The 23,438-nt window shown below is 45.8% G+C and overlaps 1 protein-coding gene across 3 annotated transcripts in view; it reads right to left on the bottom strand.

The window, feature by feature from the left end:
- Positions 1–1,660: 1,660 nt before the first annotated feature.
- VDAC3 (voltage dependent anion channel 3) overlaps positions 1,661–23,438 on the bottom strand; it is a 1,015,607-nt gene continuing 993,829 nt past the window's right edge. For all 3 annotated transcript variants that reach the window (XM_044082980.1, XM_044082982.1, XM_044082981.1), the window contains one exon: positions 1,661–2,054. In XM_044082980.1, coding sequence (XP_043938915.1) covers positions 1,963–2,054 — 92 coding nt within the window. In that variant the 3' untranslated portion in view covers positions 1,661–1,962. The remainder of the gene's footprint in view (positions 2,055–23,438) is intronic.

Here is a 23,438-nt window from a genome sequence, read left to right as displayed (position 1 = left end):
GTAAACTAATCCTGTCTAAGGGAATCTGAGTACATACATGCTTACTTTTCTGTTTCTTTTTGATAGGATTTTTTTTTAATGGCAGCAGCAGCTTCCCCGGGGATGAGAACAACATTCTGACAAAACAGAAAAGTCTTCCTTTACCCACTAAGGAGAGCCCCAACAGCCACAGAAGGATGTGGCTAAGCCCTGCTCCATAGGGGCTATAGAGGGGATTTGGGGTACAAGTGTATGAGGTACAGCTAATGACATTGGCAGTCACCCACCTGCGGCTGAGGTAAACTGCCCTCCTGCAGTGATGGCAAAGGCTGTTTGCTTAACTTCATCTTTATGTGGCAGGAAAAAGGACCATCCATGGGAGTGACAGAGTGTTCCAGTTTGAAAAAGGTCCTTCTTTCCCAAGAAAAAGCAAGCAGCAAATGCCTGTAAAAAACCTTAAGTCACTTTTTTCAAAGATAAATATAGTAAGTAACACTTTAAAAACACACTGCCAGCCCCTCAACGCAAAATGAACACTTTAAACAAAGAAAAAAATGTTTTTCAGTTACTTTAAGCAACATTCACAAAAAAAAAAAAAAAAAACAGTGCTCCCATAATAAAACAGTACAGTCTTGTGACAGTCGGTTAAAGCACAAACTTCTAGCTTTAAAATAACTCCCCTTAAAAAGGAAAGTATTAATAAACAAAGAAATACTGCATGAAAGGAACTTGCCGACCCAGCAAAGAACAGCACAAGCCATCCACTGATCGTCAAAAAACTCAGGGAAGTGTACTCTTTGGTGGCAACAAAGCTGTAAAGGGCTTGGTGCCCAAACTTGTGTTTTAGTCAACTCAGCTCATACTGCCAGAGAGTTGGGAGCCTGGAAGATGCCCTAAAGCTTTGGAAGCTGGCTACCTGTTATATCCTTTGCAGGACATACCCTTTCCAGTTAAGGCTACTGCAGCAGTGATCAATATGATGAACATCTAGAAGATACTGGACTTCTCTTGAAATCTGGTCAAAAGAATGACATCTGCTTGAAGTTAAATACCATTCAGTCATGAATGCATTCCAGTACTGATTATTCTGGAGTTATAAACTTTAGATATAGTGTTGTGGTTAATAGTAATCAGTCATTTCTATTTTATGTATTTATTCATCTAATGTCCATGCAAAACTTCTACTTGTACACATCTGATGTGTAGACTTTTCCTTACTTACCTGCGTCCCAGTCTTGAGTGAAATGGTCCTTGTAATTCAGTCCAATCGGTTAACAAAATTTAAATCAACAGTCATGTTACAAGTCTAATAGATAGAGCAATATACAGTCAGTGCACCTCCAGAGAAAACTAATTCAAGAAACACCACAGCATAGACTTTCTAAGAAAACAAACAAACAAAAAAAAACAGAATAAATCTGATTCCATACTCCACAAACCTAAAGAAATGGAGGATTGTTGTAAAGAACAAACGTGACTGACCATAAATTAAATGTGTATGTTATCACCAAACAGACTACACAGTCTGCAAGGCAAAGTCAAAATTCTAGAAAAGCCTTCAGTTCCCAAGTGTATATTTAATAAAACTCAATTTCCCCAACCACCAGGCCTTAAGGCAACTAAATAGAAAGATTGGTGTTAAGAAACGATGCAGCACATGCAGACACACAACAATATCCCAGTATTTCAAAGTTCATTTAATTGACAGTAATGCTATGGACATTTTTTCAGTAAAATAAATTAACCTTGGAGTGATGAATCAAGCCTCATGTGGCACACTGCAGCTGCTATGCTTCTCATATCTGGTGCTAAAAATCACCATGACCTATGCCTGGTAGTCACAGTCTTCTACCAGATCACGAAGGACAGTCTGTTGTGGAAACACCATGTACAGAATAGGGCTGGTCACACTTCATATTATTCTTCAGTTTCTTCTGTGCTGTTTTGCTTGCCCATTAGAACCATTTGTTTCCATAAAGCCTTTTAAGCCTCTAGTTCAAATCCCAAACCAATCTTGTGACCACCAGCATGGAAATTCTTACCATCGACCAAGGTGGAGAGGGTCAGTTTCACACCTATAAAGAAACATTTTCAGAATCAGAAAACAACCTCAACAATGACACTTGGAAAGGAGAAGACCAGACGGCATATCTGGCTGCTTTCTTGAAAACACAAAGCATAGACTTAGACTTCCAACTAAATCCATTTTAACCACAGCCTCTAAACTGCCACATGCTGGAAGTGTGGAAAACAGCTTTGTTCATCCCATTTAACAGCAGATGCTCCACTCATCCTTGCAACTGCAGATTAATAAGTCTAATCAGCCTTACCTGCAAAGCAATGTAGTGCTTCATTACAGAACTTGCTAACAATAACATTGTCAGCTATAATCCTTGAGCCAAACCAGTCTGGGCTAGTAAAATGTAGAGCCTGTCTACTAAACATAGCAAACCTGTTTGAAAAAGTCACAAAAGCCATGGATGAAAGCAAACAGATGCACACTACCAACCTCAACCTGGCTAAAGACTGACACCTTCCCACACTCTTGACATTATCAAACTAAAAATTAACTCACATGTAACCAACTTTTACCCACTGGATAGGGAACTGGCTTGCTAACAAAACCTCTTATCAAATCTGCAGATTGCAAACTTGGTGCTATCAAACTCTTTGTGAGACTCTTGGGTCACCGAAGAAGGCTTAACATGTACAAATAAATTCTGCCAGTACCACAGCCTAAAGCTACACACCAGAAAATGTACCATCACATCCTTTTAAAAATATAAGTACCCATGCACCTCACACAGATCACACTCCTCCTAAAACTGACTATCATTGCAGACCTGAGCACTTTTGCAAACAATGAACTACCAACGACCACCATGTTTCTGTCATGAAATCCTTCTACTTAACCCAGCTGATCGTAAGGGGTTTAACATCTAGGTTTGATCATTCTCTACTCTTCCCTTATCACACCATAGAAGAACATAACCTTTTTTGCATACAGGGCTCAGCTTGAAAACCACAGAAATTTTGCAGAAAGATCAAAGGCTTGGAGGTCAAGTGCTATGCAGACCATTCTCATAGGATCATAGGAAGTTATTAGGCTAGCGGCCATACGGACTTTACAAGCCTAGCCAAGTTCTACCCTTATTTCCACCATCAGCAACTACTGCCCCTGTCCAAGAGGAACACAGATGGAACCCCTGGGGTGAATTAGAAGTTATGTACCTACCATAACGTTCCATGTTAGTTGTCTTCTCTCGCCTTCTTTCTTGCTGGATGGGTTCGGAGCCGATCCTCGGCTCCGACTCGGCACTTGCTTTAGCTTGAGAACTCCTTTTACCAGCTCGAGGCAACCCTATATCCCATGATGCAAGGCGGAACTACCTCAGATCTCGTTTGGTAGCTAACCTACCCTGCTAAAGACTATCCTAACATAATTAGGAACACAAGTTCCTAATAGAAGTCCTCATATGAAGGCTCAGGAGGAAAACAACCTAATAGGAACTCTTCAAGATCTGTCCAGGCCAGGGGGAAGGAGGGAGGGCAAGAAAGAAGGCGAGAAGACAACTAACATGGAACGTTATGGTAGGTACATAACTTCTAAATGTTAAGTTGTCAATCTCGCCTTCATTCTTGCTGGATGGGACAGCAAGGTCCTAGCACCTGTATCCCGGGTGGCTCAATGGAACAGACTCTTGAGAACTGTGGAACCAAAACTGGCCCTATCTCTGGAGGCAAGTCCAACTTGTAATGAGAGACAAAGGTATGAGGCGTGGCCCAAGTAGCTGCTGCACAAATGGTATCAATGGGTAGTCTATCCTGAAAGGCTGCAGAAGTGGATAGACTCCTGGTTGAGTGTGCTTTTGGTTTAGAAGATAGCGGTTTGCCTCTGAGAGAGTACACATAGGAAATGGTGGAAGTCAACCATCTGGATAAGGTCACTTTAGAAACTGGAAGACCTATCCTGTTTTCTGCATAGGAGACAAATAATTGGTCCGATTTTCTGAATTGTTTAGTTCTATGCAAATAGTACCTGAGCTGACGATGGACATCCAAAAAATGCAGTTTCTGTTCAGCTCTGTCGGAATAGTTTGGGAAAAATACTGGTAGACCTATAGATTGGTTAATATTGGTTTGAGACACGACTTTGGGGAGAAAGGAAGGGTTAGTTCTTAATGATACCCTGTCCTTATGAAAAACCAAATAAGGGGAACGAATGCAGAGAGCTTGAATCTCGAAACCCTTCTTGCAGAAGTGACAGCCAGTAAAAATATAGTTTTCCAGGTCAATAACTTCAAAGAACATGAAGCAGACGGTTCGAAGGGAGGTAGTATCAAGGATGCCAACATTAAGTTTAGATCCCATTGCGGAGGAGGATGCTTTATAGGTGGTTTTAGGAGAAAAACTCCTCTCAGAAAGGCCTTGCATAATCTATGAGACATAATGTTATTGTCATGCAAGCCAACATGATACTTGGAAATAGCAGCCAGTTGTACTTTGACTGTAGATGACGAGGATCCTGAATGAAAAACCTCCGCCAGGAAATCTAAAACAGAATATACAGGAGCAGTAAAGGGATCAATTTTTCTGGAATTTGCCCAAATAGAAAAACGTCGCCACTTGCTAGCATAAACAGTCCTAGTGGACGACTTCAAAGAAGACACTAAAATGTCTCTGACAGTCAGAAATCATCGGTAGCCTGGCTAGGGAAGGAAGTGGAGCAACCAAGCAGTGAGGTTGAGAGAATGAATGGCCCGGTGCTGCTGACCCGACTGGTGGATCAAGAGATCCGGAACTGGGTCCAGATGCCAGGGCTGCACCAGAAGGTGATGATGCAGAGACGGAAACCAAATTTGTCGAGGCCAATATGGGGCAATGAGGATCAACTTGGCCCTCAAAACGGTGGCTTTCTGAATGACTTGTGGAATCAAGGGAAAGGGAGGAAAAGCGTACAGAAGTCCCCGGGGCCAATCCTGGGTTAGAGAGTCTCTCAGGGGTTGGCCTGGAAGGGGAAAGAGAGTGAAAAATCGGGGCACTTGTTGTTTTGAGGAGTAGCAAAAAGATCGCAACAAGGAGTGCCCCACTTCAGAAATATCTGATCCACTACAGATTGATTGAGAGACCACTCGTGAGGCATCAGAATGGATCTGCTCAGCCTGTCCGCCAATAGGTTGGACCTGCCGGGGATGTGCGTTGCTATCAGAAACCGCTGAGAAGAGATCGCCCATTGCCAAAGTCTGAGAGCTTCTCGACATAACGGATAGGACCTGGTCCCGCCCTGTTTGTTGATGTACCAGACCACGGACATGTTGTCCGTTTGTACTGCAATAGTCCCCGTGGGAAGAAAGTCGTTGAGGGCTTGCAACGTTAAAAGCACTGCTCTCATCTTCAGGACATTTATGTGCAGATGGTATTCTATGGGTTGCCACGTCCCGTGGACCATCCTGCCCTGATAATGCCCCCACCCGATCAGAGAGGCATCCGTAGTGACTGTGGCAACTGGAGGAGGGGAATAAAGGGTCGGCCCTGATGAAGAAGAGGGGAAGATATCCACCAGTTCAGATGAGCTCTGCACGACTGTGTGACTAAGATTTCGTGCCTCATCGGGAGACTGTGGTACGACCACTGTGTGAATAGCATCCACTGCAGAAGACGCATGTGGAAGCGAGCCAGTGGTAGAAGAACAATGGCCGCAGCCATAAGACCTAGAACCTTCAGTATAAATCTGGCTTTGATCTTGTTGCTTTGCAATAGAATCCGAACGAATTTTTGGATGTCCAGAATTCTTTGATCTGTTAGTCTGGCTAACATTTTGACGGTGTTTAATTCTGCAGCTATAAAGGTGATTGATTAGCAAGGCAGCAGAGAAGATTTTTCAAATTTACTGAAATTCCCAAACTCCTGCAAAGCTGTAGAGTGTAGTCTCTGGACTGAAGAAGCTGACACTTGGTGGTGGCGGAGAGGAGCCAGTCGTCCAAGTAGGGAAACACCTGGAATCCTTGACGTCTCAGATGAGCTGTGACCACTGCCATGCATTTGGTAAACACTCTGGGGGCTGAAGTGAGGCCAAAGGGCAGTGCTCTGAATTGGTAATGACTGGTCCCTAGCCGAAAGCGGAGAAACCTTCTGGAGCGTCTGTGAATCTTTATGTGATAGTACGCATCCTGAAGGTCTATAGAGCACATCCAGTTGGCCTTGCCCAGAATGGACTGAAGCGTGACCATCCGGAATCTTGCCTTCTTGACAAATCTGTTTAGATTGCTCAAGTCTAATATTGGTCTCCAATCTCCCGTCCTTTTGGGGACCAAAAAGAATCTCGAGTAGACGCCGGATCCTACCTGGTCTGCCGGCACAGTCTAGACGGCTCTTTTTTCTAGGAGCTTTGAAACCTCCTGTTCTGCCAAATCCCTTTGACCGGGTGAGATGTCTGGAAGGGATTGTAGAGGTACGGGAAACCTTTCGAAGGGGATTTTGTAACCCTCGGATATGATAGACTGTACCCACATCTCTTGTGATAGGGATTGCCAGGCTACTGGGTACAGTGAAATCCTTCCCCCGACTGCATCCAAGGGTGGACAGTCGGGCAACACCTCAGGGATGCTGAAAGGGCTTCTCAGGAAGAGACTCCCTGTTGCCCTGGTTCTGAGGACCCCCCCCTGCCTCTAGGGCGGCGTCTATTATTGTTACCGCCTCTGCCTCTGGGGGTAAACTGACCACGTTGTAGCTCCTTGGGCTTTACGGAACCACATCTTCCCCCCCTTCTGACCCTTGGGATATGGTCTAGAAGGAGTGGAAAATTGGACTCCAACGGCAGAAAGAGTTTTACCGTCCTGCTCACACCTGGTCAAGGTATCCTTCACCTGAGGTCCGAACAAAGCCGAACCATCAAAGGGGGTATTAGTGAAGGACGCCTTAAAGGGGTCCGCAAAATTACAAAGCCGCATCCAGGCTTGGCGTCTAAGAGCAACTCCTGTGCCTGCAGCCCTGCTCGCTCCATCGGCCGCATAGGATATGAGCTGCATGGAGGAGTTAGATATGGAATTCAGGATTGCAAGCTGCGAGGCAATCTTTTCTTGAGCCCCAGCAGCAGAAGGATCCTGGACTACTTCACCCAGTTCCTTGAGAATATCTCGTTGAAGCCTGGTGAAGTGACAAAGATAATTCAGCGACGATAGCAAAGGTCGCTGAAGAAAACATCCGCTTTCCATACCTGTCCATGGTCCTAGAATCCTTGTTAGGAGGATGGACAGGTACTGAAGGATCCGCCAGTTCCTTCTTAGTGGCCGCCACCACCATAGCATCCACAGAGACACCCTTGGAAAGGAACTGTTTGTCCGAAGGGGCCGTGATGAATTTGGATGGTCTCCTGGGGGCAGGTTCCACAGAATCTGGAGCCGCCCATGCCTTCCGAGCCACTACCTGCATAAGTGGGTCGAAAGGCAGAGACACCCAGGAGGTGGAGGGTCGGGATCCAAAAGCCTCCAGGTATACCGACTCATCCTCGGAGGGGTCAATGGAGGGCCAATTCCCCCTCTGTTTGAGGAGCTCAAGGATGTCTGAAAAGGAGACATCCTCAGAGGGGGACCGTGGGGAACCCTCCGACTCATCTAAGTCGGTATCAGATGTAGTAGACTCAGGGGAGTCTGTGTGTTTCCTCTTACACGTCCTCTTCTGAGGGGGTTCCCCTGCAGGATCAGGAGAAACCTCGGAAGAGGAGGAAATTCCCAATGGGGAAACCTGGGTCGATGGATCCCTGGGCCTGAGAGCAAGAGGCTGGCAAGAGGCGTCTGCAGGCACTGATGAGGGAGGAGCTAGAGGGATGGACCGTTGACCAGGCTCAGAGGCCAGGACACTCCTCATCACCTCAAAGGCTCCCCTCCCCGGGAGGCTGGAATATCCCCGCTCCGAGGAAACAGGAATTCCCGGCTCCAATGAGAGGGAAGGCTCCGAGGCCGATGTCGGTGCCGAGCTTACCAAAGCCGAAGCCCCGAGAGGGAGAGCGGGGTCGGACAAGAGTCCGATGCCACTAGCCCCCTCGGAGCCGACATTGGAAACTTGACGACCGGATCCCTCCAAGGAAGGCCTCAAGGAGGAGATCGGAGCCGAGGACGACGGAGCCGAAGGATGTATCGGCTCCGGCACCGAAACAGTCGCTGTCCCGAGAAGCTCCGGCTCCGAACTCTGGTGTGGAGTCGGAGGAGGAAGTTCAAGGGGTGAGGCTATAGCCAAACTCTGTTGAGACGGGCTATGGAGCATTTGGGCCAGTGCCTGAGACTTCAACAGCCTGCTTACCACCCTCTCCAAGTCGTGGTCAGACAGTCTGGAAGATCTCGAAGATCGGCTCCGATGGCTCCGCTCCGACAAAAGAGGAGACCCCGGAGCTGAGTGGATACTCAGTAGAAGGGGACCGAGATCTCTTCGGGACGAAGCCATCGGAGCCGAAGTCCCCTGAACTCCAGATGGAGCCGAAGGTTTCTCGGCTCCGATGCTGGATAAGGTGTCGGCTCCAGCCGGAGCCGACAAGGCCACAGTAGACAAGGTATCGGAACCAGCCGGTGCCGAACCCACTACTTTTATGGTAGATACATCGGTTCCAGCCGGAGCCGATCTCGGCTCCGACGGAGCCGGAGCCACCGGAGGAGGCTTGGATACTGAAGCCTGAGCCTTCGGTGGCTTAGAAGGTTTCCCAGACCCTGCTTTAGAGGGAGAACCTTCTGGCTTAAGTAAGCCACGGAGGATAAGCTTATTCCTCCTTTCCTGCAGGACTCTCTGGCTAAAAGAGTGACACAAAGCACAGGAGTCCTGCAGGTGCAAAGGCCCCAGGCAATAAACACAAGAAGTGTGACCGTCTGTCAGAGACATTTTCTGACCGCACGAGTCACACTTCTTGAAGCCTGAGACCTTGCCTTCCCTAGACATATCCTAGGAGGAAGTAACACACACAAACCCCAACAAACACACAAAATTAATCCCCTACACACAACACACAGGAAGGGATTAACCAAAGGGGTTTTAGGCCTAACTAAAACTTTACACTAAAGGTTATAAAAAGGTTATAAAGTTTGAAAAACAAGGGAATAGGGTGGGCTGTAATTCACTACAGACTATACTATGAATACAAGGGGAAAATAAAACCCTAACTAAGCTTTTCTGATTTTAACAAGAAATTCACTTACCTCAGCTGGCAAAGGAGACCTCTTTCGCTAAGCGGCAAACGAGATCTGAGGTAGTTCCGCCTTGCATCATGGGATATAGGGTTGCCTCGAGCTGGTAAAAGGAGTTCTCAAGCTAAAGCAAGTGCCGAGTCGGAGCCGAGGATCGGCTCCGAACCCATCCAGCAAGAATGAAGGCGAGATTGACAACTTAACATTTTAGGGTTATCCATCCAATTGTCCAGACTGCATTTGAAGACGGCCAATGAGGTGCTCTGTTTGACATGAAATGGGAGTCTGTTTCAAAGGTATGGTAACCTCTGGGAGACAAATCTGTCCATCCAGCAGGTTCTATTAATGCCACATACCAGGTTAAGGTCTTTAGAGAGAGTAACCTGTGTACCACTTGACTTGCAGATATGCAGCATTTATAATAAAGCAGGGTCAGAGATTGCCTTATATGCAAGGCAGAGATCAACTCTGAGTAGTCTGTATGAAACAGAATAAAGTGACAGTGATTTCTGATGATCCACATGGGGCAGATGCTGAATACCTTACATTTTTCTTCTGAGGAACCTTTGTGGTCTCTCCAATTGCTGCAGGTGCTTGGAAAGGACATACCAAAAGGGGCATTGTACTCAATTATTGGCCTGATGACAGAAAAGTACAGGGAGGTTATAACTTCTTTTTTTTCTGGTGGCAATGCTCTTACTTATGAGATGAGCAATACAGAATGCCCTTCTTGCCACTGTGGAGACGTGATGATCAAATGTAAGGTTGCTGTCAACCTGTGTGCACAGGTCTCTCATCACTGAGTAGGCACTTAGGGTGTTGCTACTGATGTGGTAGTTAGCAAGAACATCGCTTTTACTGAAAGGGATGATAATACATCTTTTTGTATCGAGTTTAAGGCCATGACTTTGGCACAAATCATTTGTTTGTGCAAGACCCTCTTGTAGGATGTTGACATTTGGAGATTCTATGACTGCTCCTAGTTTGCAGTCATCAGCAAACTTTGTCAGCCACAGACCTTTAGTTCTTGTGTGCGCTTCGGAGAAATAGATTCCAAACAGTAGAGATCCCAGGACTGATCCCTGTGGAACACTAGTTACAGGTCTACTGTTGGAGGTGGATTCCCCTATTTTGACTATATGTATTCTATCAGTGAGCCAGTTATTGACCTAATGATACAAGTGTTGATACCTAGCTGGGTGAGTTTAGAATTTAGTTAACACAAAAGAGGAGGTCCTCTGCACTGCCCCATGTAGAGGTTACACCCCACTCCAGCTACATAATATATCCCAACTCTGAGATCCCACAAGGATGGGGAAAAGGAAAACCATAATTTATCCCACTATTTTCTGATCTCAGAGTAAAATGCTTTACTCACACTCACCCACTGGCACACACATGCACCCAGAGACACAAATACACTTACACATACACTTCAAAAAAACATTTCCCACACATGCACACAAACTGTCCTACTCTACATACAGAGACACACAATTAACAGATATAAACATCTTATACATTTGTTCACTGTGGTATCACACCATATAATGCAGTGATAAAATGTCAATCAAGAAAAAAAAAAAAACTAACCACAATCCTTGCACACGCGTGCATATCTAAATTTGTCTGATCACTCATTTATACAAGTCTAGCTCTAGAAGGCATGGTTCATCTAGTTGCACTGTATAAGGTCATAGAAAAAAAGTTAGTAGTTAAGAAGTTGGTTGGGTGTTCCATGGCCTTATCCTCACATTTGCCCTTACTTGGCATATGCTCAGAGAGAAATGGATATCTCATCTCTAACACACTGCAGTTAGTATAAATACAAATATGCGTGTGTGTAAGCATGTATGTACCTATCTAGTGCAATAAATTTAGAGAGACTTCCTTGGAAAAATTTTTAAATTTAAAAGTAGGAAATTAGAAGATTATAAATCTGCAATTGTTGTTGAGACCAATGAAAAATAAACAGAAACAATGCTGTTCATCTCAATATCTAGGGAACTGTAGTTGGGGATTCCTTATGGGTCCTTTTAAGGGATGATCTGTTTTACTCATAACCAAATTAAGATTGACCATAATGGCAAAGCTGTCACCGACCTACTAACAAGGGTTTCTTTACTCACTACATTAAGAATGAATATGTAAACTCTGTTCTGAGACATACAGTCCTCAGTGCTTATCCTGGGCCTTAACTTCATCTCTATTATCACTTCAGTTCACTTTCAACCTGTGTCCATTAAGAAAGTTAAAAATTTGCTTGAAATGATACCAAAAACTGAGTTGCAGTTTTAGAAGGACTCTCACTTAAATTTCACAAAATGCATTTCTTGCTGTCTCTCTCCTGGGCACTGTTAACATATTACTAACCATATACTTATTCATTAACTTGTGGAACTCTTTCAAAGAAGTTAATCTCCCCAAACATATTTCCACTCAGCTGATTACGAGAAACTGTCACAAAAAGAAAAATAAATTGTATGGGCATTAGCTTTCTTCTCAGCTTCGCACAGACTTTTAAGGGGTGACCTCTGCCCTGTGTGTCTAGCTTCAGTGGACTCCTACACATTCACAAAACAAAACTTACTAGAAAGAAAAGTAATGTAAGAAATTACAGTTAGTAATGTAAGAAACTACAGTTGTGTTACACTTACCATAATTGTAGATGTTTGAGCAGATTAATGTTTCAGTACTGATTCTTGGGGTCCTCCTGCCATGCAGAAGCCCAAAACAGTCCAATTTCCAGAATCTTTACATTATCCCTAGCTAACTGACATCTGAAGACAGAAATCTGGAAGTTAGGGTACAAGAAGGGCTTCTGTCAGTGCCATCTTCAGGTCTTTCTAGGCTATGTTAAGCAGGCTGACACCACAGGACATGACCTTTCCAGTTGTTAGTAGTTTTAGAGAGAAATAAATGAAGATTTCAACCATGGACTAGGAAAATAGGGAGGAGATGACTATGGATAAGAGACGCCCAAGCCAGAAATACCCCCCCCAGGTATTGGACAGGATAGAATAGGAGGGTTTGAGTTTGTACTGAAACACTGATTTGCTTGAACATCTACAATTAGGGTAAGTGTAACACAACTGTACTATGCTCATCATAGTCAATGTTGCAATAATGACTCTTGGGAGGACTCCCAAAACTATAGGTGGGGGGTGTAGTCCCCATCTGGTGGCTCCTGGGACAGCATGTTCTGCTGTTCTGCAGGATAGCAGTAGCAAATCCTGCCCTTGTGGCACTGCCTAAATGGTAATGCTTGGTAAAGAGCTGGACACAGGTCCATGTGGTAGCTTTCAAAAGAGCCCAAGTATAGACACCTTTAAGAAAATGGCTGGCCTGTGTGTCGTGGACTGGGCCCTGACCAGGGCTGGTAGTGGCTCATCATGATGGAGCACAACACAAAGTAATGCAACTGGCTATTAATTTTGAAATAGTCTGTCTGGGAACTCGTCTATCTTCTTTTCCCTCCTGCAAAGGCCACAAGCAATTGCTCGGCCTCATTTGAGAATTCTGTTTGGTTCAGGTAATACCTGATCCATCTGTGCACATCCAGGGAATATAGGATTTGTTCAGATTTATTTTTGTGGGTTTGGGAAAACCACTAGCAGGTGAATAGCTTGATTTAAGCACAGTTCTGATCAGACCTTGGGCATAAAACAGGGGTTAGTTCTAAGGCTCTTTGCACATCAGGGCTTGTAGTTCTGATGCCCACCTGGCTGAGCTGATAGCTATCAGTAGGGTGGGTCCTTCTAGGTGAGCTTTCTTAAATGAGCATTAGCTGCTGGCTCTAAAGTTGGCAAGGTTAGCTTTTCTAGTACACAATTTAAGTCTCAAGAAGGGACCATGTTTCTCCTGTGAGATCTTAGACCCCTTTTAGGAACTGTTTTATGTGGGTGTGAGAATAAATAGTGTGTGCATGGGGGGGGGGGGGGGGCAGAAATAGTGGAAATATGCACCCTGACACTAACATAAAAGGCCCTGGTGAAATAACCCAGAATGATATTCCAACACTAGGATTTACGTCTGCATGACGTGACATGATATTTTTGGTCAGCACCAAGAAAAAAAACTTTTCCATCTGGAGAAAAAGAAGTTATGTACTCACTATAACGTTCCATGTTGGTAGTCCATCTCACCCTTCATTTTTACATATGGGTTCGGAGCCGATCCTCTGCTCAGACTCGGCCGATTTTCAAGCTCGAAGACTTCTGGTTGGCTCGTGGCAATCCCATGGTGCACCAGTGCAATCCCCAGATCTTGTTTGTTGCTCGCTAGAAACAGAAAGAAACCCCTAACCAACAAACCAATACTAAAAGGTCGCCAACCAAGAAATTCAATTATTACCTCCAGATCTTCCAGGATGGGGGCAGGAGGGCGGGTTGGTAAAAATGAAGAGTGAGATGGACTACCAACATGGAACGTTATGGTGAGTACATAACTTTATGTTAGGTAGTCCAATCTCACCTTCATTTTTACATATGGGACAGTGTCCCTAGCGCCTTATTCTTGGGTGGCTCATTGGAAAATACTTCTGAGCACCGTGGAGCCAAAGGATGCTCTACCCCTAGAAGCCAAATCCAACGTATGAGTAATGAAGGTGTGAGGAGTAGCCCACGTAGCTGCTGCACAGTTATGACCAACTGGTACCCCGCCTTGAAAGGCTGCAGAGGTAGAGAGAGACCTGGTAGAGTGAGCATTGATCCTGTGGGGTAAAGGTCTGCCCTCTGAACTGTAGATGAAAGCTATGCAACTAGAAATCCAGTTAGACAATGTCACCTTAGAAACTGGTAAGCCCAATCTGGAATCGGAAAAAGAAACAAACTGGTCTGACTTCCGAAATTCTTTGGTCTGTTGCAAATAAAAACATAGCTGTCTATGAACATCCAGCTGGTGGAAACGATATTCGGCTGCATTGCTATGACTGGGAAAGAAAACTGGAAGCTCAATGGACTGATTCAATGTGGCAGAAGAACAAACTTTGGGAACAAACGAAGGATTGGTACGTAAAGAAACCCTGTCTTTATGAAAGGCTAAATAAGGTGGCTTAATAGACAGGGCTTGTAGCTCAGAAATGCGGAGTCTTCCAAGATAAATATTTTAGGGAAGATGAATGAGACTGTTCAAAAGGAGGGGATGTTAGTTCGGACAACACAAAATTTAAATCCCAAGAAGCCACAGGTTCTTGTAATGGTGGTCTCAGTAAAGTGGCTCCTCTCAAAGTCTTGCATAGCTTATGAGACATAAGGTTGACATTAGGAGACCCTAAATAAAAATGTGAGATCGCCACCAATTGTACTTTGATGGTGGCCACGGCAGATCCCTGCTGAAAAAGCTCCGAAAGGAATTCCAGAATCACAGGAACGGGAGTGGTGTAAGGATCCACTTTCATTTTCTGTGCCCAAATAGAGAACCTTTTCCATTTACTGTCATACAGCCTTCTGGTTCAGGTTTTATGCGAGGATAAAAGAATATGGGACACTGATGACGAAACATCATGAAGCCCGACTAGAGATGGAACTGGAGCAGCCAAGCTGCCAATTTGAAGGTGTGGAGAGAGGGGTGTAGCAAACCCGACATGTGCGTCAATAGATCTGGAACTGGGTCCAGAATCCAAGGATCTTCCAGGAGAAGAGGCTCGAGGAAGGGGAACCAGACCCGACGAGGCCAGTAAGGAGCAATGAGGATCAACTTGCTTCCCAGGTCGGCTGGCTTTCTGTATCACTTTGGGGATAAGAGGGAATGGAGGAAACGCATACAAGTCCTGTGGGTCAATCATGGACCAAAGCGTCTCTGGGTGTTTCCCCTGGAGGGGGGAATTAGAGAAAAATAACTGCTGCACTTGCCATTGACTGGACTGGCAAAAAGGTCACAGCAAGGTTGTCCCCATTTTTGGAAAATCTATTCCACTATTTCACGTTTCAGAGAGCATTCGTGAGTCAGTAAGATTACCCGGCTCAGCTTGTGGACTATCACGTTGGTTGTCCCCGGAAATGTGCGTTGCCACCAGAAAGCGCTGGGAAAAAAATCGCCCATTCCCAAACTCGCATGACCTCTCAACAGAATGGGTAAGATCTGGTACAGCCCTGTTTGTTGATATACCACACAACCGACATGTTGTCCGAATGTATCGCAATTGTCCCTGGAGAAAAAAGGTTCTGAAGTGCTTGCAACGCCAGAAGCACTGCTCTCATCTCCAGAACATTAGATATGCAGAAGAGTCTCTTGTTCTTGCCATGTGCCGTGGACAGTCCTACCAAGATAATGCCCCCTGACCTGAGAGGCATCCGTGGTCACAGTGGCAATGGGGTTGGGCAGGCACAAAGGGAGCTCCCATGAACAGGTTGTTGGGGGCTATCCACCAACAAAGGTCCTTTTTGCATGATTCTGTCAGCAGAATAGGGTGACTCAGCGGTAGATATTGGAATGACCACTGGGAGAACAGGAGTCATTGAAGGATTCTCATGTGCAACCTGGCTAAAGTTTTTAACAGAATGGTTGAGGCCATCGTTCCAAGAAGTTGAAGAATCCATTTTGCTTTTACTTTCCAAAGCAGAAGATGACGATGAACTTGTGAGATGAGGTTTTGTGCTCTTTCGGCGGGAAGACGAACTGTCAAAGCCACTGTGTCTACCTCTGCGCCTATAAAAATCACATTGCGAGGGCAGTAATGCAGATTTTTCCCAGTTTATGGAGATGGTGGCGTCCCTGTTTTGGAGGAGTAGATGCCTGGTGGGGGCGGTTAGGAACCAGTCGTCCAAATACGGAAACACCTGGAATCCCTGACGTCTCAGGTGAGGTGTCACTACTGCCATGCATTTGGTGAACAACCTGGGGGCTGTGGTGAGACCAAAGGGCAGAGCACGAAACTGATAATGGCTGGCTCCCAGCCGGAAAAGCAGATACCTCCTTGACGCCTTGTCCATTTCTATATAGTAGTAGGCGCCTTGGAGATCCAGAGAGCACATCCAATAGTCTTTCCCTAACAACGGAAGTATCGACTTCAGTGTGACCATCCGAAACGTGTCCTTTTTCACTGATTCGTTTAATCTGCTGAGGTCTAAAATTGGCCTCCAGTCTCCGGTTCGTTTTGGGACTAAAAAGAAACTGGAGTAAGTTCCGGATCCTGTCTAGTCTGCTGGGATGGGCTGGATGACTCTTTCTGAGAGCAACTTGTTGATCTCCATAGCTGCCTGATCCCTGTGATTGGGTGGAACCATCTGGGATCTTTTTGGGAACAAACAGTGGAAGAGAAATGGGTATGATATAGCCTCTGGTAACAACTCTTTGTACCCACTTGTCTTGGGTTATATTTAGCCAGGCTTATGAATACAAAGAGATGCGACCCCCGACTGCCCCAGAGAAACACAGTCGGGCCCCACATCAGGCTCGCTGATAAGGCCGCCCTCGAAAGGAATCACGGCCTTGCTGGTATTGCGGACCGCCCCTGCCTCTAGGGCGACGTCTACCATTTCCTCCTCCTCTGCCTCTGAAGGAGTATTCACTCTGTGTATCCAGAAAGGCCCCCTGGGACTTTCTTGAACCACATTTTACTTCCTCTTTGGCCTTTGGGGTATGGTCGAGAGGGGACAGTAAAACGGACTCCCATGGCAGAGAGACTCTTCCCTTCCTGCTCACACAGAGTGTTTCTTTCACCTTAGGACCAAACAAGGAGTAACCATCAAATGGGGCGTTGGTGAAGGTGGACTTAAAAGGCTCTGCAAAGTTACACAAGAACATCCAGGAGTGGCGCCTAAGGGCAACTCCTGAACCCGCTGCTCTGGTTGCTCCATCAGTCGCATGGGAGATAAGCCGCATGGAGGAGTTAACTACCGAATTTAGGGTGGACAACTGAGCAGAGATCCTATCAGGGACTCCCTCAGGACAATCACCCTGTATGGAATGGAATATCCTATCTCCATGAAGAGATCCTTCTGCAACCTCATGAAATGGGTAAGACAGTTCAGAGATCGAAGTGTGAAAGCCGTTGAACTAAATACATGCTTCCCAAACCTGTCCATCTGTCGAGACTCCTTGTTTGGCGGATGAACAGAAGAAGAAGTCTCCACCAAATCCTTCTTCGTGGCTGCCGCCACCACCAAGGCATCTACAGGAACGCCCTTAGACAAGAATTATTTTCCAGGACGGGCAGACAAGAACTTATTTGGTCTTCTAGGAACTGGCTCCATGGCATCGGTAGTATCCCACACCTTCCGACTAACCAGATCCATTAGCTCATCGAAATGGTGGAGACACCCAACAGGCAGAGGGTTGAGACCCGAAAGCCTTCAGGTACACCAACTCTTCATCAGAAGGGCTAACAGTGGGCCAGTCGCACCTCTGTTTAAGGATCTCTAGAAAGTCCACAAAGGAGACATCAGAAAATGACCTGGGGGACCCCCTCAGACTCCTCGAGGTCAGTGCCCGATGTCAAAGACTCATCCTGGGAGTCTATATGCTTCCTCTTGTATACTCTCTTCTGAGGGGGCTCATCAAAAGGACCATCTGGGGAGGTCCCGGAACAGTGGGGGCCACCAGCCGGTGGCTCCTGAGGCTGCGGGACTCTGCTGTCTCCGGAGAGACTAGGGACTGAGACCGAAGTGGAAGCCCGGGGGGGGAAGAGTGCTTGTACCACTGGTAGGGGCTGTAGATTGCGACAGCACACTCCTAATCATGTCAAAAGCAGACTTCTCTGGCTCCAAAGACCGTCCCCGCTCCGAAGAGACACAAGACACTGCCGAAGCCTGAGCCATCGGCTCCCAGATAGATGTAAGGTTCGAACTCACCCTGGCAGAAGAACCGAGAGGAAGGTTCAGAACCGACGAAGATCGATTCAAACCCTCCCCATCGGCGCCTACAGAACAGCTTCGGTCCCTGGACACGATGGACGGAGAAGAGCGTCTCGGAGCCGAACTCGGCTCGAAAGCAACAGCAAGGGGAGCCGGAACCGAGGTTTCCTCTGTTGGTAACAAGCACTCCGGTTCCAAAAAGCCAACATGGCTCTGAGGAGGAATCACAGATGAGGGCAAAACTGGTTTGAGTGGCTCTGGAGCAGACTGGGTCGGAGCCAACAAAAATTTAGGCACAGCAGACGACTTGAGGAGTCTCAGTACTAACCTTTTCACATCTTCTTCCGAAAAACTCCTGGAAGATAAAGCTGGGGATCTCGACCTATCACACACTGGAGATTTATCAGCAAGGAGACTGGTAGGGACTCTACAGTCTCCGAGCAGAAGAGTCAACTATTTCCAAAGGTTCAGCAGTCGGCACCGAAGCACCTGTGACCAACTCTGAAACCATGGTGCTCTCCTATGGCTATGAAGACTGAGGAGTCGAGGAGGCAGATTTTGTTAATTTGGAAGGTGGCTTCGAAACACCAGCCGGTGCCGGAGAAGGCCTATTTGAACCTTTTGATTTTGAGTCAGATCTTGACTTTGAAGACTTAGACAAAGAAGCCAATGAACCAGACAAGGTTTCCTCGAAGGTTGGCTTCAGAAGACACCCCCCCCCCCCCCGAGTACCAGTTTGTTCTTTCTCTCCTGCAATACTCTAGCAGAGAAAGCATGACAGTAAGTACAGTTGTGTACCTACCATAAATGTAGATGTTCGAGTGTATTCACTGTTGCAGTCATTACACTTGGGTTATCCTGCTGGCAGGCTACCCGCAGTCGGCCTGAATTCCAAAGTCTAGGTCCGGCATCTGTTCCTGTCGCCTCTTCCCTGACCTCGGTGCGCCAATGCCATTTTCCTCAGGTTTTCTTGCCCCAGATGTCAGGTGCCCCCAAATAGGAAGGCTAACAATTATGCCAATAAGTATGCATAAACTAAAATAAACATTACCTTCATCTACAAGCAAATACACCACATAGGTTGTATAGGATAGAGAAGTACAGATAAGTCCCAGCAAAGAAAAGGGGGATGGTGGGTGAGTAACCTGGACTGCAACAGTGAATACACTCTAACATCTACATTTATGGTAGGTAACACAACTGTACTATGCTCATCGTGTTTCACTGTTGCAGTCATTACACTTGGGTTGAATCCCAAAGCTGAGGTTGGGTGGCTGGGTCTAAATAGGATTAGGAGAGGCTATAAGGCCCTTGCAGAACTGCAGTGGCAAAGACTGCTCTGGATTTAGAGTAGAGAGGTAAGTGGTAGTTACTTGGTAAAAGTGTGCACTGAACTCCAGATTGCAGCCTCTAAAATGTCTTTGATTGGTACTCCTCTGAGGAAGGCTGCTGAAGTGGCTGCTGCTCTGGCTGAATGTGGCCTAATGCCCTTAGGTACTGATTTGCCATGTTGTGAATAGCAGAAATGAATGCAGTGGCCTATCCATTTTGAAATAGGATGCTTTGAGATAGCCTTTCCTTGTGATCCTGCAGCATATGCCACTAAGAGTTGCTCAGTCTTTCTGAAAGCTTTAGTTCTGTCCAAGTAGAAGCATAGCTGTCTGTGTATGTCCAAAGAATGCAGGAATCTCTCACCCTTATTCTGTGGGTTTGGATAAAAAGTAGGCAAATGGTTTGGTTAAGGGCCACACTGGACACTACCTTAGGCATAAAAGTGGGGTTTGTCCTCAGAGAAACCCTGTCTGGATGGAAGATGATAAAAGGTTCCACAGCCATGAGTGCCTGTAACTCTGAGACTAGTATTGCAGAGGTTACAGCTAGGAGCAGAGCTGTTTTCCAAGATAAGAACTTTATTTCAGCAGTATTGGCTGGCTCAAAAGGCGGCAGTGTTAGTTTTTACAAGACATAATTAAGGTCCCATGCAGGTACTGGTGCTCTCCTTGGGGGTCTTCTGTTTTTGGCCCCTCTGAGGTACTGCCTTAGCAACGGATGTGAAAAAAATAGGTGGTTCCATATTATAATGAGCTGAAATGGCAGAGGCATGGATTTTAATTGATGAAAAGGATAAGCCTTTGTCCAGCATCTCAGTCGGGTATTGTAAAATCTGAGGGATATTTGGTACAAACGTGTCAATTCCTTGTGCCTGGCTCCAAGCACAGAATCTTTTCCATTTTTCTGCATAGGATTTTCTGGTACTGGGCCTCCAAAATAACATCCATCACTGCTTTAGAGAGAGGTGTGTTCTGAATGGCTACATTATCTGCCATGCTGCCAGATTTAGGGTTCTGAGTTAGCTGTGCAGGATCTGATTGTTTCGTTGGGACAGTAAGTGAGGGATTAGAGGCAATGTCCAGGCTGGGCGCCTTGAGACAAGCTCTTTAGGATTGGATACCAGTGCTGGCGGGGCCAGTCTGGAGCAAACAATCATTTTTGGCTTCTCTTGTCTGACCTTTAGGAGTACCTTGGGGAGGAGAGGCAGAGGAGGAAAGGCATATACTGTTAGGGTTTTCCAGCTGAATGATAGAGCGTCCACTTTCCATGCTTGCTTGTGATAAATCCTTGTGAAGAATCTCTGTAATTGGCAGTTGTGAGGGGAGGAAAACAGATCTATGTCTGGGCGTCCCCATTTCTTTATCATCATGCTGAAGACTTGTGGATCCAGTTTCCACTCATGGGGATCCATGAAGTTTCTGCTTAGTTCGTCTGCCAGAGTATTTTTCTTTCCAGGCAGGAATTGTGCTTGCAGGTGTACTTGTTAAGTCAATGCTGTGTCCCACAAAGTCATGGCTTGTCTGCAAAGGGGGTAGGAATGTGTGCCTCCCTGCTTGTTTATGTACCACATGACTGTAGTATTGTCAGTCCTTATCAGTAGTTGGCCTGGCTGAAGTAGATCCTTGAAAGCTGTCAGGGTATTTTGAACAGCTAGCATCTCTTTTTGACTGATATGATATATTGGCTTGTAGGCCATGTGCCCCGAATACATTTTCCTGCCATGTGGGCCCCCCAGGTATAATCTGATGCATCTGTTATTGACTGCCTGGCTGTGGGTAGGGTGAATGGCTGTCCCTTGTTGTGGTGACAGGCCTGTGGCCACCATCAAAACTCCTGTTGCAGGCAATGAATGAGGGTAATTAATGTTTCCAGACTGTGACAATGTTTAAGTCCAAACACTTTTTAGGTACCATTGTAGTTTCCTCATATGCAGTCTGGCATATGGAATTAGCAGAATGTAGGATGCCATGAAGCCCAAAGCCTGCAGAATTTTCCTTGCAGATAACTGGGTCTCTGTTGCCAACATTTTGAAGTAAGAAGTCAGATGCCTTTGCTTGTCTGGCGTGAGATGAGCCATCTGGGCAGTTGTATTTAGCCTTGCACCCAGGAATATTATCTCTTGAGAGAGTACTAGTTTTGATTTATTTTCGTTTACTGTGTACCCTAGGCAAATTAATAATCTTTTTACAAATGCCAGATGCTTTAGTAGAATGTCCTTGTTCTCTGCTTGAACAAGGCAATCGTCCAAATAAGGATATATTTGAATTCCTCTTTGTCTGCAAAATGCAATTACTGGTGCCAGGCATTTTGTGAAGACTCTGGGCACAGGAGATAAGCCAAAGGGCAGTGCAGAGAATTGGTAGTGCATTGAGTCAGCTATGAATCTGAGGTATCTTCTGCAAGATTGTCTGATTGGTACATGCAGGTATGCCTCTTTTAGGTCCAAAGTAACAAGCCAAGCGTTCTTGCCCAGCATGGGCAGAAGCTGCTGCAGAGTTAACATTTTGAATTTTGGAACGTCCAGAAAAGTATTTAGAATAGACAGGTCCCGTATTGGTCTCCAGGCTTTGTCCTTTCTGGGTACCAAGAAAAGTCTGGAGTAAAATCCTCGTCCCTGCTCTTGCTGTGGTACTCGCTGAATGGCCCCCATGTCCATGAGGGATGGGACTTGTTTTTGTGCCTCTGCCCATTGATTTTTTGGCAGATCTGGCCAGCCATTTGCCTTTGGCAGGGTATAGAAATGGAATTTGTAGCCTTGTGACACTATTTAGAACCCACTTGTCCTGGGTTATAATGTGCCAATTTTGAGAAAAAAGTGCTAATCTTCCCCCAAAGGTGCTGACAGGAGATAAGTGCCTGGAGCAGGCAGTGGGAAGTCATTGGGACTGTTTCCTGTATGGTTGAGATTTGTCTTCTCCAACTTTGGAGGTAGAAGCACCCCGTTGCTTTGACCTGTATGAACCTTGCACCTGGGATCTGCCTCTAGGGCATCTGAATCTGCCCCTTTGCGGTCTGACACAGGAAAGGACCAATTCTTTGTAGGCTAGTGTATACTAAACCTAGGTGGCTGTACTTGTAAAAATTCTTTGACAGTTTGCATAGATTTAGCTTTGTCCTCCACTTTAACACCTCTTCTGCCTTAACACCAAACAAAGTATCATGCTGTAAAGGTGCATCTAATAAATTAACCTTGACATGATCAGATAGATTTTGTTCCTTTAACCAAGCATGCCTCCTAATTACAGAACCCGTAACTGCGACCCTGCAGGAGGCCTCCAAAGAATCAAAACCACATTGCAAAGTATGCTTTCCAACTTGCTCAGCTGCATGCAATAAATCCTGCATTTCCTTGTTTTCTGCACATTCAGAGTTTAACAATATTTTCTGTTTATGCAATGCCATGACATGTTGTTGATATTTAAGCATATGAAACTGACAGTTTAAAGCCCTTATAGCCAAGGTAGCAGATGTGTAAACCTTTTTTCCCCATCTATCAAGTGCCCTAGAATCTGTCAGAGGGGGTATTTTTTTGCAGTGGAAGCCTTAACACCTTTGGGACCCTGTGAAATAGTTTCTGGGTCTGCAGCAGGGTTTTTAAAGAGGAATTTATGAGAGTCAGGAACCCTGTAATATCTGTCAGGCTTAACAGGAGCTGGAGGTAAGGAGTCAGGGGTAAGACTAGACTCCGAAAACACATCATCTACAATGTCTAACAGGTGGAATGGATAGAGGCCTGTGTTGAGGCAGTAAAAGTGGAATGGCTAGAGGCCTGTGTTGAGGCAGTAAAAGAAAATCCCTGAGCCTCTCTTTAGATTCTGAAAAATCTTGGCTCTCCCAGTGGAAATGCTCCCTCATGGTATGCAAGGTTTCCCCAAAAGAATAGTCCTCTGGAGGAGAAGCTGAAGGTATAGATTCTTCAGCATCAGAAACCTCATGGGGGGAAGAGAATATTCCTGATCAGAAGAGGAATTAGAAGAAATAGAAACCTGATCTGAAGATTCATAGTCAATCTCTTGCCTAGGCCTCTTATCAGGAGGGGGCTGGGAACCCCTGATCAAGGTAATCAAGTCTTTGGCCATTTTGAGCATCTGTTTTTTGGGCATAGAGGCCTGTCCACATGGCTCTTGCGTTTGTTTCTTTGCTTTAGAAGGTGCTTTAGTCT

This window comes from Protopterus annectens, chromosome 9.part0 (assembly GCF_019279795.1).
Source record: "Protopterus annectens isolate FY-2018-M chromosome 9.part0, PAN1.0, whole genome shotgun sequence".
NCBI lineage: Eukaryota > Metazoa > Chordata > Ceratodontiformes > Protopteridae > Protopterus > Protopterus annectens.
Note: the sequence above shows the minus strand (reverse complement) of the source record. Positions and strands in the feature narration are given on the sequence as shown.